A 19,613-nucleotide genomic window follows, 5' to 3' on the forward strand; every position below is an offset into this window, starting at 1 on the left:
AGTGGGAGCAGGGTCACTCACGTGGCACTTCCGGGGGGTAGGGGGACGCAGGCAGCTCCTGCAGGAAGCGCACGGTCATTTCCAGAATGTCGGCCTTCTCCAACTTTGAGAAGCGCGAGTTCTGCCCCAGGCCGCGAGGGAGAGGAACAGAGACCAACAAACAAAACAGATCTCTGACAGCAGCCACCAACAGCACCGAGCTCTAGCCGTGAGCTGAGCTCCAGGCGCGCCGGGGTCCTCGGTGGGTCGGCTCCTCAGTGCCTGTCCCGCCGAGGCTTGGCCTTGGGATCCCTGTAGCCTGTTCCTCAGGCAGGAGCACTGCCCGCCCTTGGCGCCCCAGGGCCCTCCACCTCCGCTTCCCGGTTCACTGAACCGCGACGAACCCCTGGGAACTCACCTCCCTGCCCAGCAGAGGCAGGATGAGCCCCTTGAGCTGGCTCAGGCTCTCATTGATGCGTGCGCGCCTGCGCTTCTCCAGCAGCGGCTTCAGGGTCTGTGGGCGCGAGGTTGAGCGCAGCGGCTGCGGTTAGGTGGGTGGCGGTGCCGGATCCCTCCCGCCTCCAGTCCCCAGTTCCTACCTTGCGCAGCTCTGCCGCATCCCCTGCCGGGCGAGGCAGTCCCATGCTCGGAGGAAAGTGGCGGTGGCTGCGGGTCCCGCGCGGGGGGAGATCTGGGTCGGCAGGAAGAGCCGAGACAGAGACCAAGACCGAAGTCCGGGGCGCGGCCCGGGCCCGCGCCAAAGAAGTGTACTGCGCCTGCAGCCGGGTTTAAGTCGGCGGCGTCACCGCCCCGCCCCGCCACTCCCACCTCTCGCCTTTGTTCCTACTAAGGATAAGGTTAAAGGGGAACACGGTGGTGCCCCCAGGGATGCCGCTCCGGGCCTTCCAACCCAGCTGCGGCAGGGGTCACGGAATCCGTGGGCGTTATTGGGCTCTTAACAGCGCTGACCCGGTGGGCAGAAAGGGCGGGTGAAGCCAGGCTTGCCGTGGCTCTGGCTGTGGGCCCTCGTCTCCAACGCCGCCCTTCTTCATTCACGCCCCGCAGGAGGACTCAGAGAGTTCTATGAGCGGGGCAGGGACCCAGAGGCTGCAGGCGTGCCAAGGTCAGGGTCTCAGGGAGAGCCCACGAAGATTACTAGGAGACACTCCTGCCACCAGCTGCTCTGAGCTGGGCGGGGAAACTGAGGCCCCGAGAGAGGTCGCGTCTTGTCCTGGCCCTAGCTGTTGGGAACGACCAAGTCAGGACTAGCACGCGGGAGGTTAGACTTCTCTATAAACTCCTCCGCGGCTCGCCAGAGATCAGCTGGTTCCCCACCCTCGGTTTTGGATAGGGAAATTAAGCCTCAAAGGAGGCAACCCAGAACCCCCTTGGAGTTCATTTTTATCTCACCAGGGCTCCAGATTCCCCACCCGCAGGACAGTCGGGACTCACGTGACTAGCAGGCGGAGCGTCCTAGGTGTCGGTTCTCCGCCGCCCTCCTCTGGGAGTGGGGGGCCAGCGGCGCGCCAGGGCACGCCTCCGCGACGCGTGGCCGTTGCTGCTGCAAACTGGCAGGCGTCCCCCGCCCATCTGCTACGGGCTCCCTTCCCCCGATGGGCTGGCGGGGCAACGGCCACCCCTGCGGACCACAATGCAAACTGCGGGGCAGATTGTTGAACCCGCAGTTGGCGGAACCCACCAAGCCAAATCCAGGAGGAAGTGCGATGGGGCTAAGCCAAGGCAGGCTCTGTCCAGGGTGCTGGATGGACCCCTTCTTTCTCCAGCATAGCCCAACCCCCACTTCTAGCCCAGGTCCCTTTCCATAGTGTTCCTCCAACAGGGCAAAAGAAGACCAGCTACCCATCAGGAAGGGGACCCGAAGCAGCCTGGCCAAAAGGAGCTAGGGCCACCCACTCCTGTGTGTACCAAGCAGAGGACCTCTGGTCACAATCCAGGAGTACTTTCTGTGTGCTAAGCTCAGGGCCAAACTCTTTTTTGTTTTGTTTTGTTTTTGTTTTTGTTTTTAAAGAGAGAGTGAGAGAGATAGAGGTAGAGAGAGAGAGAATTTTTTAATATTTATTTTTTAGTATTTGGCGGACACAACATCTTTGTTTGTATGTGGTGCTGAGGATCGAACCCGGGCCGCACGCATGCCAGGCGAGCGCGCTACCGCTTGAGCCACATCCCAGCCCCAGGGCCAAACTCTTTTTCCCCTAACTTCCATGAATCCTCATAACAGTTCCAATTATGAGAATAAAGCATTCAATACGTGTGTCCTAGCAAGGCTTGGGGGTGCCCTGTCCCTCACTCATGGTTGTTTAGATGCCTATGAGCCAGCCTCCTCTAAGGGAATTATTATTTAAGAGCTTTGCAGATCACTCCACTTATGCACCCCAGGCCATATACACTGATGGCCCACCCCCCACCAAAACCTGCATCGTTGAGGAGAGACCGATACTGAGGGGAAGGCAGTTCGTCCTGAGACACCCCCCTTCAGGCCTAGGGACACTATTTGAGGACAGGGGGCAGAGGAACACACTCTTTTGCAATGCCAGTTACTCCTGAATTTAAGTCTCTCCCTCACCACTCCCCCATGACTATAAAGGACTTTGGCCAGGTCACTCACAGTTTGCTTCAACCACAGGATTGTGGGGTCTTGTTGCTTATTGGAAGGAGTCCTTCAGAATTGGAGCGACTTAGGTGTGACAGCTGGGTGGACAGGATGTAGGGTGCAGGCTTTAGGTGAGCTAGGGCCTCCTACAGGGCCATGGGGACACAGTCCATCCTGGTCTCCACTCCTGGGAAGTACATTGACCCGTGGGTGGGAGAGAGGCCTGAACTTAGCCTGAACAGTTTTTTCCCACCCACCAGCTGGGCCCTCTCACTCTCTGGATGGGGCCTGTGGTCACTGGGATCTGGGATCTCTTCCCAGCAGTTTCTGGATACCTGACAGCCTCACTACTGTCTGTCATGGTATGGCAGACATGGCATGTCTGTCTCAGATTCCATCAGAGGTGAAAGGAGAGAGTCCTCAAGTTGACACTTAGAAGGTGGGAGGCAATGGGGTGCTCTGGCCAGAGAACTTCAAGTACCAAGGGAAGAAGAGCACAGCAAGGTCAGTGGAGAGTGTGCTTTGCCATTTCCCAGATTTTTGCAGGGGGGGGGTGGTGGTACCAGGGATTGAACTCAGGGAACCTTGACCACTGAGCCATATCCCCAGCCCTTTATTTTGTATTTTATTTAGAGACACAGCCTCACAGAGTTGCTTAGTGCCTCGCCATTGCTGAGGCTGGCTTTGAACTTATATCCTCCTGTCTCAGCTTCCAGAGCCACTGGGATTACAGGTGTGTGCCACTGTGCCTGGCCTCCCATATGCAACATCTTAGGAGAGATGACTTAAAACAAGCTCCTGGTGCTTCATTTTCCTCTGCTCTGAGATCAGGACAACAGCTATACTTCCTTCAGCCTCCCTGTGTGAATTAATATCCAGGTGAAGCTTGAACTGATAAGTGGCAAGAGTTCCATGCATGTGTCATGTCTTGAGGGGCCTCTTTGGTGTTGCTAGAAAGGACCCAGCAGGCTCAGTGGATGTGGGGGGCCCAGAGAGGACAAAAAGGCCTGGCAGAAAGGGCCAGGCTTCCAGTCTGAGTGTATGCTGTGTCCTCAGGGAATCTGAGAAACAGGTTAACGGGGGTGGGTGCTCATGCCTGGCATTTGTATAGATGTCACTAGCAGAGTGGGAGGGGCCAAGGGGCATCTGCCTTATTCAGAGGGATGGTAGCAGTGCATGTAATAGATGAGGTGTCCATGGCTGGGGGAGGGCACCTTGGGGGTGGAGGACATGAATTGCAGGGATTTGTACTCATGAAGGAGTCACAGGGGAACAGAACTCAAGAAAGACAATTTAGTTCCTTGCTCGGGCTACTTGCTGGCTGGGGGCACTGCCTCTCTGGGCATGCTGGAGGAGGGCAGTCTGAAGGCAGCGAGTGCATTGCTCTGGCCATAACAGACATAGTAGTGAGGCTGTCAGGAATCCAGAAACTGCTGGGAAGAGGTCCCAGATCCCAAGGACCACAGGCTCCATCCAGAGAGTGAGAGGGTCCAGCTGGGTTGAAGTCGTTGGAAACCCACCTGGCCAGGGCACAGTGGCTCTGGTTTTTAGGTCACCAGGGTGCTGAAAGCCACCACGCCTGGCGCCATCAGGTGGCGGCCCCAGAGAATGGTATGGGAGGCAGCCGCAGAGATCAGAAGGAAGACTTCAAGTGTTCCTGGAAGCAGCTTCATTCTACAGTTTATCCAGAGCCGCCTTGTGCCGGCAGGTGCCAGGCGCTGGGTGAAAGTCAGCAGCGGACAGGGGCTGGGCTCTCATGGGTCTCCGATGGGGGTGGGGTGAGGTGGGATGAGAAAGGAAGGGCACAGGCTGTATCAAGGTCGCTCGATATGCTTATTGCGCTTCTTACAGCTACGCAGCCCCCACTTTCTGGCATTTCTGCTCGGGTCCAGAGGTCCTTGCCTCCTCCAGCTCCCACAACCGGTTTCTAGCCACGCCCGCAGGGTTTGGTGCACATGCGCTCCGCCGCCCGCCCTCGGGCGCCTTCCTGCGTCCTAGCGCGGGGTCATGGCATCTTACTTCTGGATGACGGCGCTGGTGCGTCTCCCGCTGGCCCCAGCCCTCACACCCCCACTTTCTCTTCTGGCTTGGCAGCCCCAGGCCCTCAAGCCCATGGTCGACAGCGGCCCTGCGAGATCTGAATCTGCGGTGTCCAAACCCACAGTTCTGAGCTCACTGGCCATGCCTGTCCTTTCCTCCTTCTCTCTCTCCCTCCCAGAGGACCTGAGGGCAGTGCGTAGGTTTGAAGGCAGAGACTCTCGGGAGCCCTCGAGGGCTTGGTGGGCCTGTTCCTACCTCAGGGCCTTTGTCCTTTCAGACCTCTCCCCTCCACCGGTAATGCATGTCCCTTTTCATCCCCCTAAACCTAGACACTTCCTTCAGATGGATCTTTCTCTGGCCGATCAAGTCGCCCCGACAAATCACTTCCTATTACCCCCTTTTGCCTGTTCTAATGACACGTGTCATCCCCTGGAACTGCAATCGTCGCTCCAGAGCCCACATAGTGGCCAAATGGGCAGATTAATGACTTCCTCTGCGCCTGGACGGCTCTCGAATTCTAGCCCGGTCTTTTGGGGCCTCAGTTTTTAAGTGAGGCAAATTAGGAAAGAAGCCCTGAATGCACCTGTCCCTGTCACTCGAGTGGTCCCCGCGGGCTGGGGACTCTGGGCCGCGGAGGCGGGGCGAAAGGGGGCGGGGCGGGGGCGGGGGCGGGCCCGTGGCTTAAGCTGGACGCCCGCGGGGTCCCCGCCCCAGAGTCAGCCGAGGCGGAGCGGAGCGTTAAGCGGTGCAGATCCAGGGCCAGGCAGACAGCCGCTCCGCCTTCCGGGTCCGCACAGCCCCGACGGCCCAGCCACGAGCATGGCACCCCGGGAAACGCACTGAGCGCAGGGTCGCGGCGCCGCGGGCGGCACAATGGCCCTGGAGCAGGCACTGCAGGCGGCGCGGCAGGGAGATTTGGATGTGCTGAGGTCCCTGCATGCAGCCAACCTGCTGGGGCCCTCCCTGCGCGACCCCCTGGACGCCCTGCCTGTGCACCACGCGGCCCGCGCGGGCAAGCTGCACTGTCTGCGCTTCTTGGTGGAGGAGGCAGCCCTGCCCGCCGCGGCCCGCGCACGTAACGGCGCCACACCGGCCCACGACGCCGCAGCTACCGGCCACCTCGCCTGCCTGCAGTGGCTGCTCTCGCAGGGCGACTGCAGGGTGCAGGTGGGTCCGCTGCTCCCCGAGCGGCTTGGGGATTCCTCCCCAGAGAGGGTTTCCTCCCAACCCCCCTGGCGAGAGGGTAGGTGGGATTGGGTCCTCCTGGCTTAGCTGAACCCTCCTTCCAAAGAGCTGTGGATGGGGTGGTCTCCCGGGATTGAGTCCTTGGGCAGATGCCCTAGCAAGCCCTGGCCCCTCCCTGGAAGAGCAGTGGGTAGTATTGGAGAAACCGAGGAGAATTGGGCTCAGTGGGCCGGCGTTGCCTGGGAGAGACACAGCACTGATCCTGGAGTCCTGGGGGTGGGGCAAAGGGCTTGGATGGCAGAACCAGAAGCCCATGCCCTCCAGGATCAGATCTGGAGGTGGGGATGGGCAAAGTCCCACAGCTCACTTGACGCTGAGATGCAGATGTCCCTAAGCCAGGGTGTGGGGCTAGGGTGATGGGACATGAGAATGTGGTCTCCACAGGACATCAGCACGTTCAGGCCTTCCAGCTCTAAGTTACTTCTCAGCTCCATCTGGGTCTTCTTGTCCCTAGGCCCCAACTGGTCACTTTGAGGAGTGACCTCCCAGGGGAGTCCTGGCTGATGAGAAGAAGCTAGCCAGGTGAGGATCAGGGAGTTCTGAGCATAGGGACAGGAAGTGCCAAGCTCTCAGGTGTACACGTCCTTCTGCTGGAGAACAGCAAGGAGGGAGCATGTGGAGTGAGGTGCAGAGGGGTCAGGCCACCAGGGCCAGGCCGGAGGGTCTCTGGGCTGAGGTGAAGAATTTGGATGATGTTCTGGTTGTGGGGGAAGCCAGTGGTGGGAGGGGCAGAATTGGTTTTCCACTTATGAAGAACCCTGGCTTAACTGCAGAGAGAAGGGAGGAGGCGGGGCCCCCCTTCCCATCCTTCCTGGGAGGTGGAGCAGCCCCTTATCTCCTGGCTGGCCCTGCTATCGAGGGTTCCTGGCCATGTGGCCCATGCCCACTCTTTTGGGAGGTGCCTGCCTCCCTGATCCTGGTGTGCAGGCTTGGCTGGAAGCCTCCCTCTCCTCCCTGATCCCAGTGTCCAGCTTGGCCGGAAGCCTCCCTTACCACTGCAGAGGAGGTGGAAGGAGTGAGTGGCCTTGTGCCCAGTTTATCAAGTCTCCTGCCCTCCATCCCCAACACACTTGAGTGCTAGGGGTGGAAGTGGGAGGAGGGGATGACCTCGATCCCTGGTTCTGCCCATCCCACAAGATAAGCAGCTTAGGGTGTGGGCCACAGCACAGGAGAGGCCCGAGGCCTGGGCAGCTCGTGGCACTCTCTGTACTGTGTCTGTACTGCCATTGCCACCCAGAAACCCTGAGCCATCAGGACCCCCGGGAGTGCCAGACCTTTAGTTCCCAGGGCCAGTGAAGAGGGCCAGCCCTTCTCAAGATCTGATATCAGGATGTCTTTCACCATGGTCCTACTTGGGCCACCTCTAGCCAGCCCTGTCCTGTGAACTCAGGGGACAGACTGAACCAGTCTCCTCATACCCACAGCATACGAGAGGGGCCTCAGCATCTTCCTCAGCTGCCTGTGGGCCATTTATTCTCTGCCCACAATCCTTGCCACCTCCTTAAGGGGACAGCCAATCTGTTCCTCTCGTCCCATGACTTCTGGTGTGTTGATTCTAGAGTGGTGCCCAGTTTTTCAAATGTGTCAGCCTCTGAGTCCAGACGCTTGAGTTCTTGCCTGGGTGCTGTGAGCAGCCCCTTCCCCCGACAGACGCACAGTGGATGTGTATGGATGTTCTGGGCCCAGAGGTTCTGGGGCTCCTGTGGGGGTCTTGCCCAGCCCCTCCTAGGGGCCACCATAGCCCACATATACACTGCTGGCTGACTGCTCCATGGGACCAAGAACACAGCCTGTTCCCATGGCCCAGCCCAGAAGAGTCTGGGGGCAGTTCCTGTACTGAGGTTGGGCTGTCAGAGGTATGCCAAAGTGGAGGCCTCCATCCTGTGAACGATCTGGGAAGCAGGGAGAAGGAGAGGGCGAGAGGGGATGCAGGGTGTTCCCCCAATCCCAGTGCCATCCTGACACAGCCCAACATCCCCCCTTCCTGGCCCTGCCTCAGCCGAGCAACACACTTGCTCATTCAGGCGTTAGGTTGTATCAGGGCTTTGGCCTGGCCCTGGAGCCAGGTCTCCTGCTGTCACTCCCGGGTGCCGCGTCCCAGGAGCCTCTGTGTGTGGGTGTCACCATTGCATCCTGCAGGCCTCTGAAGACCACAATGCTATGGTCAAAGCAGGCCACTTAGTTTCCCAAAGACAGAAGCAGGATTCAAACTTTTGGGATCAGCTCTATCCCAAAAAACCTGTTGAGGGAGGCCTGACCACAGCACAAGGGAGGACAGAGAGGACAGCACTGCCCCCCAGGCCAGGGGGAGGCTGGCAGTGGCTCAAGCCCGTGGCGGGGGCAGATCCAGGCCAGAGAACTTGAACCACCTCTCCTCCCACAGGACAAAGACAATTCTGGTGCCACGGTCCTGCATCTGGCTGCCCGCTTCGGCCACCCTGAGGTGGTGAACTGGCTGCTGCGTTACGGCGGTGGGGAACCCACCATGGCCACAGACATGGGCGCCTTGCCTGTCCACTATGCCGCCGCCAAAGGAGACTTCCCCTCCCTGAGGCTTCTTGTCGGGCACTACCCTGAGTAAGGACCCCAACCCTTTTTTTTTTTTTTGGTGCTGGGGATGGAACCCAGGGCCTTGCACCTGCCAGGCAAGTGCTCTACCACTGAGCCGCATCCCCAGGCCAGGTCCTCCCTCTTCGGGGGCCTGTGGTAGGGCAAGCCATGGCCCCAGGGGATGCCCCAAGTCTGCCACGCCACTCATCTTCTCTGGGTGTGATGGCTTCCTTGGCCATCTCATCTACAAAGCCTGTCCCCCTGAGCCGCAGCAGTATCTGGACTTGGGAAGCTGGACGTGCAACCCGTGGTCACCTGCCTGTGTTCATTTAGCGGACTGTTGGAAAGGGGGAGGGGAAGGCAGGAGCACCTCCTAGACCCTCATCAGTCAGGCAGAGGGGCCTCGCCAGTACTCAGGCAGTTAGGGAAGCCGCCCCTCCTAGCCCCGGAGCCCAGGCCAAGTTATCCAGAGAGCACGTGCATTCCTGTGGCCCCTCACCCATTCCCACTGCCACGGGGCACAAGGCTCCCAAACTCCCAGGGTCCCTGGATTGAGTGACTGAGAAAGTAGCTGGGTGGTAAGCTGGGGAGCCCCGGGGTGGGGTGGGAGCATGTGGAAGAAAGGGGGGCCCTGCAGAGCCAGAGTCACATGAGAAGCTGGGTGAGGGCAGGAACCAGTTCTCAGATGCGCCCGAGGGGCGGGGGTCCTAGGGAAAGCCACAGGCCCTTCTGAGGGAGCAGGACACCAATGAGATGGCGCCAGGGTGGTGATTCTGACCAGTGACTTTTCTCTTCTGGTGGGTGCCTGGCCCATTCGTGAGGGTGCCTTCAAGGCCACTGGCCACCAGGGAGCAGGCCAGAGGCCAGCTTAGCCATGTGACAACACAACAAGGTATCTGTAGCTGGCAGCCTGTTGGGCCCAGGCATACTGACGTGGATGTAGGGTGGCTGGGCTGTAGTGGTCCCCTCACCCAGGACAGGCAGGCTGAGCCTGGTTTCATCCTCCAAGGCGAGGACTTCTTGTCTGGTTAGTGGGAGACCCAGCAGGATCTGCCTGGGATGGGCGTTCTCCTCGCAGTCATTTGGTAGCCACTCTATGTAGGGTTTGGGTCAGATCAAAGTCAGTGGAATTTAGAGTAAGAGGGCCCCAGAGACCCTAGAGTGCAGGGTCTCCCTGTATCATTCACAGGTTTTGGCCCAGACTCCGGTTAGACACTCCAGGTTGGGGCTCTGGGGAGCCACACCTGTGACATGATGCCCCCACCTCCACAGTTATGGTTCAAGCAGATGACATTAAGGTCCCAAGGAGGAAGGTCACGCAGCAAGGAAGTGCTTCTGCCCCTGCCATCCTGCCCAGTACACCTGAGGTACCCAGAGGGCCAGGCTGATCCTGGGGCCACCAGAACCTAGCAGTGTGAATTGAGAGGGCTCCAAGCCTGTCCCTGCAAGTACTGATGAGACCTGCTGTCCCTGGGCCCTCTGGGGGCTGGATCCCAGGCGTTGGGGAGACTGGCTGAGCCATGGAATACTCTCGTAGGCTTCGGGTCTTGAGGACCCTGATCCCCTCCCAAACCATGCCAGATCTGGGTATGACCGGGCTGTGGTGCCCAGCCCTGCAGCCAGATGCCTTGGGCTAATAAGCTGCCAGCACCCCCAGGAGTCACCATGAATCTCAGGGAGGTGGACAGAGGGCTTGGGCTCTGTTCCCTGCAGTGGTGTGTGACCTGGCTGATAAGGAGGTGCTTTTGTGTGGTTGCCAGGCTGGGCTCAGGCCGGAGGGGATGGCTGGCGATTGGGACTGGGGGTTGGTATACCCACGTAGGCTCCCGTCTTGGGGCTGGAGACTCTTGCTCCCCAGGGCTGTGCATACGAGGGCTGGGGAAGGCAGAAGCTGGGTGACCCTGACCACAGGCCCAATTGAGGAGCCAGGCAGCCCGGATCTGAAGGCTGTGACGCTATGCTCTCTATGCTCTCGTGAGCCTCCTGGGCCTGCTGTGAAGGCCTTTGAATTATTCACGAGGGCTCAGCTCTCTTCCTGGGCCCATGAGCCTGTGAGGGAGGAAGGACACCCAGAACTAGCAGTGGAAATTTGATACTACGCAGGGAGGCCGTGGGCATCTCTGGGCTGCGATGGTGACAAGGTGCAGGGGAGGGCTGGACAGCCTGTGGGAGGCCTGCTGATGCCTGAGATGGCAGAAAGGGCTTGAGTCTCTAGGAACATCCTGCACCGACCACTCTTCCTCTAATCTATCCCAGTTCATTGAGCCGAATCTTACAGAGGCAGAGAGCTGGCCATAGTGACCTCAGGGGTGAGCTGCTGAGCCTCCCTCTGAGCTCCTGCTGAAAGGGAGCCCCTGAACTGGGGCCGGGCAGAGCTGACTAGGGCTGTCCCAGGCCCCGGGTGTCAGAAAGCTGGAGAGGGCTACTGACCCTCCTGGACAGGAACATGAGTGGCCAGTGAGGGGATGAGGTGTCTCGATCCCCAGCTGGGGCTGCCTGGGAAGGGGCAAGGAGCAGGTAGACCCCTGACCCCCAGGAACCACCCACTGCCATGTCTGCTTCTGACATCCCTGGGGACTGACCAGTGAGAGGGAAGCTCCGGGCTCAGCCCAGAACTCAAGGCCTGAGCTTTGGAGAGAGGAGGGAGGCTCCAGGTCCTTCCCGTGGGGGCCCCTACCTGTCATGGTAAACTAAAGATCACTTGGCCCACAGATTCTCTACTCCAGCTCCCTGCAGGGGGCTCCTTCCCTCAGCCCTCCCCCAGACCTGAAACTGCACAGGGATTAGAAAGTGTTTCAGGGTAAACCGGAAACAGCTCCTGCCTGCCCAGTGCCTCCTGGGGCCTGGCACCAGGTGGCATTCTCTAAGCCTCTCACCCACTCTAGACAGTAGCTCTGTAATCAGTTCATTTTATAGACTAACTCACTCAACTCATTCAAATAATATTTATTTATTTTGGGTACTGGGGATTGAACCCAAGGGTGTTCTCCTCCTGAGCTACATCCCCAGCCCTTTTCTATTTTTTGTTTTATTTTATTTTTAGTTTGTGAACCTCCTATCTCAGATTCCCAAGTTTCTGGGATTATAGGCATGTGCCATCACACCCAGTTTTGACTAATGTTTATTGAGCATCTGCTATGTGCTGGGCAGTATTCTAAGTGCCAGAGATACATTAGTGAACCAGGCAGATGTCTCTGCCTCGTGGAGCTGGTAGACATAGACATGGTGCCTCCAAGAGGCTTATTGACCAACTGCAGGCACCACTGGTTTGCTGTGTGACCTTGGGCAAACTGCATCCCCCACTCCTGGTCCAGGTCCTAATCTCTCAGTGTTCCAAGTTTGCCAAGTACTTCCCTTTGTTCCTTCTTTAGTAAAATACCTCATGGAGGGCTGGGGTTGTGGCTCAGTGGCAGAGCACTTGCCTCGTACATGTGAGGCACTGTGTTCGATCCTCAGCAGCACATAAAAATAAATAAACAAAATAAACACATGTATCCATCTCTAACTAAAAAAATATTAAAAAACAAAATGAGAAAAAAAAAAAAAAAAACAACTCATGGAGCCTGGCTGCTCACAAAGCTTCAGGCAGCCCCTGGTGGGGATGGGTAGAAAGGGGCTTCATGAGAGGGGCTTCCCCAGGGACTCACCTCTTAGGGAGCCCCAGGGCCCGTGGCTCAGCCCTCCCTTTGTGAAGCCCGGAGCTTTTGCCTGGGCTGGGGTAGCCCCTTACCTGCTGGGCACCTGTTTCTGCCACAGGCAGCAAGGACTCATTCATTCTTAATTACTACCCCCAGGCCTACTCTTGGTATTTGTGGAGGTCACCTGGGCAGCAGGGCCTGGGGCAGGGCTTATGCTGGCTGGTCCCAACTGGGAAAGGCAGCAGCCAGCCTTGCCCCTGACCCAGGTGGAGGCTCTGAGAAAGGAGGGCCAGGTGGGGTCTGGGAAGCCCCCGAAGTGAGGCTTCTGTCTCCACCCACAGCTCCTGGTCCTGGCCTGTCACCTAACTGTGATCCACCAACCGCCCTCTGACTGGTCTCCCCACCTTGATCCTGGCCCTGCCAGCCCAGCTCCATCTGTAGCCTTTGAAGGTGCGGAGAGACCACTAGGCAATTGACAGGCTCCTGGCTCACCGACGGTGAAGGCCACCCCTTACAGTGGCCCGGAGGCCCTCCCACCTGGCCCTGTTCCCTCTCACCTCAACCCTCCTCCCCATAACTCACCCGTGCTCCTCCCCAGCCTCACTTCCCCTCCTGGGGGCTGGCACCCTCCAGCTGTGTGGGCGGGTCCCTCTCCTGAACCTCTCCAGAGAGCCCCTGCCTGCTTGGCCCTCCTTCAGGTCTTCACCGGGTGGCCACCTTCTCAGCCAGGCCAGCCCTGAGCCTGCTCACATGGTAACCCGTGCCCACAACACGCTCGTGGCCTGGCTCTTTCCCCTGTGGCCCTGATCAGGAGTTGGCATTGTGTGCCACGTGCCTCTGTGTGTTTCTCTGTCTGTCCCCTTAACTAATGAGGCTCACTATGCCCAGTGCCGACAGGCAGTGAGTGCTTGTTGAATGGAGGAGTCTGGGGTCATCAGACTAAGGTCACCCCTCTGACCTTAGATGAAACTCCCTTTCTGAGCCTCCATGTGCCCATCTGGCAATGCACTGTTTCTGTCCTACCAGGCTGAGCCCTAGTGAGCAGGCAGCATGCAGGTCCTTCCTGCTCACAGACGCACTTATTTTCTCAACAACTACCCTGAGCTCTCTAACCTTCCAGCCCGTCTGCACCGGTGGCTTTTGAGAAGCAGAGGACAAAGTCGGGAGCAGGCAGCCCGTTTGGATGTGCGTTCTTGCTGCTCCTGGGTGCTGGTCTGCCAGCCACTGCCCCAGGAGGACAGAGCTCCAAGAGGCCAAGGGCTCTGCCGCTTTCACGGCTCTGCCTGTCCAGCAGGTAGAGCCCTGGAATCTGCGTCTACGGAAAGAACGCAATAAAGTAAAGAAATTGGGAGGAAATTCTCTAAGTTGAAGGGTTGGGAAGGCCTTTCCGAGGAGCTGGGAGTGGACACTGAGTTAGAAGCAGTCAGCCATGCCAAGCTCTGCCCTGAGGGTGTTGCCACAGCCCTGGCACAGAGGGCGGAGGCAGGGTCGAGTCTGGCTAAATGGCAGGTCAGAAGGAAGGTCTGGAAGGCTGGAAGAGTTGCAGGGACGTGCTGGCCTCTGGAACTATTCCAAGCTTGTCGGGGATTAGGGTGTTAATGGACTGTTCTAGAACCTTCCTCAAAACAGGGCTGCACTTCTTCCCTGAACCAAGCCTGATTTAGACTCTTGCTATAAGCAGGGGGTGTGATGCAATGAGGAGCCCAGAAGGCTGCGTGACTATTCAGATCAGCTCCAGCCACAACAAGATCTGGTCCTTGGGGTGCCAGCCGCTTTCTGACCTCTCTCAGGGCAGGAGTCTTAAGCAGCTGGGAGGGCCACTGGACATTTTGCTCTTTGACCTGAGTCTGAATCCGTGGGGGGACTGACTGATCACTCCTTGTTCCCTGGGCCAGCATGAACAGTAAGCTGGCACAAATTTGGACAGAGAATTCCAACAGACCCTTACAAGCTTTCTACATTTCTTTTGTGCAGTCAGAGGGTGGCTTGCTTAATAGTTACAGTTTGTCCAGATCATCTTTTTTCCCTAAGCGAAAAGAAAAGCATGGTTTATGTGATCACGACCAGGAAGCTTCCAACCTATGGAAAGGGTTTGGCTCAGGGTCTTTGAAGACTCCAGAGTTTGAGATCAAGAAGGAGGGTGGAGCCTGATGTGATGGCCATGCCTATAACCCCAGTGACTTGGGAGGCTGAGGCAGAAGGATTGCGAGTTCAAGGCCAACCTCAGAGATTTAGCAAGATGCTGTTTCAAATATTTAAGAAAGGTTGGGTGAGACTGGGAACAGTTCAGTTCCCTGAGTTCGATTCCCAGTAGGAGAAGGAGAAAGAGGAGGAGGAGAGGAAGAGGGAGAAGAAGGAGAAGATGAAGAGAAAAAATAAATGATGTCTAGCCTAAGCTGTGCTTGGCTGGACACCCCATGACAGCTGTGAGTGCCCTTGGTGGCTGGCCCTCCTGGGATGAGGAGGCACATAGTGGCTACCACTTCACGGATGGGGTCTGGAAGGCAAAAGAAGGGATACTGTGGCACAGCTTGGGGGGATAGGGCTCACACTAGGCCCTGGGCCTTCCTGTGGAGTCCCCATCATGTCCAGTCCCACTCAGAGCTGAGCTCACTGGCAGTGAGGCTCCTGAATGCCCGGCAGTGAGCTCTGCAGAGAAGGACAGTTGTTTATGCACAAAGAGGGAGACAGACAGAGAGGATGGCTGTGGACACTGCACAGCTGGAGTCCCCCCTCCAGCTCTCTGACCTCATGGGCCAGGCTCACAAGGTTGGCTCTGCCTGCTCCACCTCAAGTGATGGTAGCTCCCTAGGGCTTCTTTCCTCGTCTGTAGAAGGAGACTGATACTCTCAGCCATGAACACATGGTGAGGACTAGATAAGAGAATGGGTGCATCATAGTGCTTGGAACAAGTAATCATTCAATAAATAGTAGCTGCTGTCACTATTATTAACCAATTTTTTTATTACTACTCTTATTCATTATTCTTTCCAAGTGGGAGTTCTCTTTTGTTCCTTATGCTTACCCGTATTTTTGTAATTCTCCCCAGTGAGTGGGAGGGAGCCCATATTTCTCTTGCCTCCAGGACAAGCAGGAAGAGAACTAGGCTAGTCTTCTAGGCACCCCTGCAGCCCATCAAGCATATGTGCCCTATGTCCCGGGGTCTCCTGGGCAGGAGGTTCTGACTGCACCATAGAGATCATGGCTGAAATACTAATAATAATGGGGGCAGGTTCCAGTCTTTATATTAGAGTGTCAGGACTCTGTTGGGAGTGGCAACTAGTAGACACCACTGCCCCCTGCTGTCCATCTCCCTCTCAGACTGGCTGGGCACCCTTGCGTTATGGCTACCTGCCACATGGGGTGTTGGGAGGGCAGAGCTCAACACAGATCTGGTCCCCTTCGTCATTTACACTGCCTTGTGCTGCCCCCTGCCCCAGAGAGGGCCCCAGGCCCCAGGACCCCAGCACTTGCCATGCCTTGGTTACAGGGTGAATAATTCAGGCTGCTGAGTGTCAGTCATGAAATATTCAACAGGCTGTTCCTGGCACACCAGCATGCGTATGTGTGGGGGCAATGCCGGCACTGGGGCGTAGAGGCCAGGGCAGCGGGCCAGCATGTTTCTGAGGAGAGGTGCATGGCTGGGCCTCTGGCTTGCCCTGTGCTGATTGGCAGGACCCTCTCTGCTCTCGACAGGGGGTGGGGGTGGGGTACAGAAGGACAGCCAGGCACAGCGCCTCCTCCCCTCAACTTATAAAGCACCAGGCTCTGCTTCGGCCCCAGTATTAGCAGATCTGTGTCAGGGAAGCGAGGTTCCCAGGCCAGAAAGTGGTGCCCAGTGCAGGCTGCAGATGACGTGGGGACTCCAGGGACAGGGAAGTGGACAGAGAACAAGAAGTCTACTGGGAGGCATGTGTGAGAGAGAGGAGAGTGCACACATGGCTCGGTCACGTTGAGGTGGCAGGAAGGTGGGTGAATGAGCAGATAGAGGAGGAGGGAATAGCTTAGGGCATGAGCTGATGGACAGATGGACAGGCGACTGGATGAGAGGCTTGGGGGGTGTGGGTTGTGCATGTGATTGCCACTGTGGATGTGTAGATACGGAGGGCAGTTGAGGGTAAGGATGTGAAGAAATGTGTTCCTAGGACGCCAAGGTCTAATCAGAGCCTGGCAGGATATAACCCCTATCTTGAGCTTATAGACTTGTAGAGAACAAGGAGGATCTGGGAGTAGATTGTGGTTCCACCTAGTGTCCCACTGCGGTAACTGCACTCTGGACCATCCATCAGCCTAGTGGCCAGGCCAGCTTCTGTGTTCCCTAGCAGCACCTCACCAATGGGGCTGGCTCACTGTTCCCCAGTTAGGACAATGAGCTGGGTGGAGAAGCAAGGATTAAGGGCAGTGACAGCTGAAAGGTAAGCTGTAGTGGAAGCACCTGGGACATAGGGCCCCTCCCCCACTCTTTTTTTCAGTACCTGCAAACTTACTGCAGGGGAGGCCCTGCATCCCAGACAGATATGTGTTCCCATGCCACTTACCAGCTGAGTGGCCTGTGGCAACACATGGACCAAGCCTCAGTTGCCTTTCTGCAAAATGGGAATGACAGTGGGACTTAAGATGAACCTTCCTAGCTAAGCATGGTGGTGCACAACTGTAATCCCAGTTACTTGGGAGCATCAGACAGAGGGATTCCAAGTTCAAGCCATCTTGGGCAATTTGATTAGCCCCTGTCTCAAAATTTGTAATAATAATAATAATAATAATAATAATGACTGGGAATGTAGCTCAGTAGTAGAGCACTCCTGGGCTTAATCCTCAGTCCTGGAAAAAAAAAAAAAGAAAAAGAACCACCACCACCACCTTGGTGCACAACAAAACCCAGGATGTCAATTAACTTCAAATTTGAGATAAATATTTTTTGGTATAAGTATGTTCCATGTAGTATCTGGGATATGCTAACACATTATTGATATTTATCTGAAATTCAGATTTAAGTGGCATCCTTGTGTTTCATCTGGCAACGCTAACCCTCCCTGACCTCCAAGAACTCCCTCCTCTGGGTTAGGCCTAGGCCAGAAGCAGTTATGGCTAACCAAGCATGACAGGCCATCCACGGGGCTGCCCCAGGGTAGGAGGGGTCCAGAGCAATGCAGCACATTGGTAAAGGTGGGACTGTTCCCTAAGAGCAGGATGTGCTGTCAGATGCTTTATAAAAACCAGGCTGCTGTGGGTGGGACCACAGCCGAGGGGACCGGGAGGCTGCTGTAGGACCTAGTCCAACCCACTCTCCCGGTCCTCCGGGGCTCCCAGGATTGAGGCAAGGACGACCGCCGGCACTGAGAGACCATGGTGGGTGTTGCATATTCGCAGGGGAGTGAATGCCCAAACCAAGAATGGTGCCACGCCCCTGTACCTGGCGTGCCAGGAGGGCCACCTGGAGGTGACGCAGTACCTGGTGCAGGAGTGCGGCGCGGACCCACACGCGCGCGCCCACGATGGCATGACCCCGCTGCATGCAGCAGCACAGATGGGCCACAGCTCGGTCATCGTGTGGCTGGTGAGCTGGTCACAGGAAGGGAGGGGGCCTGGGAATGGGCACGGGGCGGTGGCCCAGCCAGGAGGGGCCTGGTGCCCAGTCCCCGCCCTTTTCTCCGCCCCTCTCTCCAGGTGAGCTGCACCGACGTGAGCCTGTCGGAGCAGGACAAAGACGGCGCCACAGCCATGCACTTCGCCGCCAGCCGCGGCCACGCCAAAGTGCTCAGCTGGCTCCTGCTGCACGGCGGCGAGATCTCGGCCGACCTGTGGGGCGGGACCCCGCTGCATGACGCCGCAGAGAACGGCGAGCTGGAGGTCAGGGCGGCCCGAGAGGGGCGGGGCCTAGGGGCGGGCGGGGCCCGGGGCGGGGCCCGGGCGGGGCGCGCGCCCTCTGCTGGCGCCGCGCTCTCAGCACAGCCCCGCCCGGGCTCGGGGCACCGGTCGCCGCCAGGTGCTCACCCCATGCCCCCTCAGTGCTGCCAGATCCTGGTAGTGAACGGCGCGGAGCTGGACGTCCGCGACCGTGACGGGTACACGGCCGCCGACCTGTCGGACTACAATGGCCACAGCCACTGCACCCGCTACCTGCGCACCGTGGAGAACCTGGTATGACCCGGGTACAGCCTTCGTTGTCATCTCATCCCGCCCCCCACCACAGGGGTAGAGGTCTTACCCCTTCTACCAAGGAGGGAGCTGAAGTTCAGGGACGTGCAACCCCTTGCCCAAGGTGACACAAGGAGTACGTGTCCTTGACCACTGTCAGACCTACCTCTCAGCCCAGATCCACTGCCCACTGGGGAGCAAGGCACAGTGAGGTGCAAGAGGACAAAAGGTCCAGGGAAGGGAGACAGGGAGGACCAGAGTCATCCTGACAAGAGATAAGGCTAGGAGAGATCAGAAGACTCCAACCAGGGGCCAGCCAAGTTCATTCACCCACCCACATTATCAGCTCATTTAACTGACAGCCACCCTCTGAGGTAGGTAATGCTAGTGTCTCCATGTCACAGGTGAGTAGACTGAATCTCCTGGAGACCCAGGGTCATGCAGACAGTAAGTGGTGGAGGACCACTCTTTCTTGACCACAATACCACATGCTGGTGCATTCCTAGTTAATTCATAACCGGACACTTATGTGACTCTTGTAAATTATTTTATTATGGTTGCTCAGCCATGAAGTAACCCACTGGGGCCTGGACTCAGGTGTGGATGTCACCAAGTCTAGGGCCCTGCCCATCTGCTTTCTTGGAGAAATGAGGTAGGAAGAGGGTGGACCTCACTGACATTTGCAGAAATAAGCTGATAGTTCCAGAAGACAGCTAGGCCATGACTGGGGCTTCCAAAAGAAGCCTAGAGGAGAGACAGTGGGTGGTCCCTGGCCTGACTACCCCAGTCCTGGGGTCTGCAAAGAGTAGCAAGGCCCAGGATCAGAGACTGCAGGTAGAATAGAGGATGAATTCCCCCCTGGAAAGGAACTTGCAAAGAGTGTGGGTGGCCCTGCAGCTAGTGAGTACCCTGTCACTGGGGCCTACAAGCGGGGGTAGGCACTGTCAAGGGCCATTCTGCCCCAAAGGTGAGTTCCTTCCAGCTGAGAGAATCTGTCTCTGTTGTGGGGCTGTGGGCGCAGCAGCAGAGCCCAGGACCTTCCAGGACCCTCCAGTACCTCCTGAGAGTTTGCTCCACTGCTAGCAATAATTTATTGAATTTTGACTCTGGCGGGCTGAGTGCTTGGCAGGTGTCAAGTTCATCTTATAGTAACTGTTGGCACATAAGACATTCTCTAGATATCATGCCATGCATGGCACTTAACTTTTAAAGTCTTTTTTGGCCACCCACTGGGCAAGGAACATTGTACTTACTCATTTACAGATGAAGAAACAGGCACAGAAAAGACAAGTGATTGTCCAAGGTTGCGAGGCTAATAAGTGGAGGGGGGTAATTTAAAGCCATTTTCTCAGGCTGCAAAGCCTGAGTCCCAGCCTTTTGTGTCTGTAGCCCATGGAGGTCAGGACCAGGTG

At 57.4% G+C, this 19,613-nt stretch overlaps 2 protein-coding genes across 10 annotated transcripts in view; one reads left to right on the top strand and one right to left on the bottom strand.

Moving 5' to 3' along the window:
* Hes2 (hes family bHLH transcription factor 2) overlaps positions 1-19,613 on the bottom strand; it is a 34,401-nt gene that overhangs the window by 8,512 nt on the left and 6,276 nt on the right. For 2 of the 7 annotated variants that reach the window (XR_011708724.1, XR_011708723.1), the window contains exons 1-4: positions 1,390-2,790; positions 579-755; positions 398-520; positions 22-121 (exon numbers count right to left, since the gene is read on the bottom strand). Coding sequence is in view for 5 of the 7 variants with exons in the window: in XM_071617295.1 (XP_071473396.1) it covers positions 22-121; positions 398-520; positions 579-623 (268 nt within the window). In the remaining 2 variants the exon portion in view is untranslated. Of the gene's footprint in view, positions 1-21; positions 122-397; positions 521-578; positions 756-1,389; positions 2,791-19,613 lie in introns of those variants that run through there. The other 5 variants (XM_071617295.1, XM_071617297.1, XM_071617296.1 and 2 more) reach the window with 5 other exon arrangements.
* The window catches only part of Espn (espin), a 28,757-nt gene continuing 14,632 nt past the window's right edge, over positions 5,489-19,613 (top strand). For all 3 annotated transcript variants that reach the window (XM_027947564.2, XM_027947567.2, XM_027947566.2), the window contains exons 1-5: positions 5,489-5,797; positions 8,259-8,452; positions 17,434-17,620; positions 17,731-17,913; positions 18,073-18,204. In XM_027947564.2, coding sequence (XP_027803365.2) covers positions 5,504-5,797; positions 8,259-8,452; positions 17,434-17,620; positions 17,731-17,913; positions 18,073-18,204 — 990 coding nt within the window. In that variant the 5' untranslated portion in view covers positions 5,489-5,503. The remainder of the gene's footprint in view (positions 5,798-8,258; positions 8,453-17,433; positions 17,621-17,730; positions 17,914-18,072; positions 18,205-19,613) is intronic.

The sequence above is a fragment of the Marmota flaviventris genome, chromosome 10, assembly GCF_047511675.1.
Source record: "Marmota flaviventris isolate mMarFla1 chromosome 10, mMarFla1.hap1, whole genome shotgun sequence".
Classification (NCBI taxonomy): domain Eukaryota; kingdom Metazoa; phylum Chordata; class Mammalia; order Rodentia; family Sciuridae; genus Marmota; species Marmota flaviventris.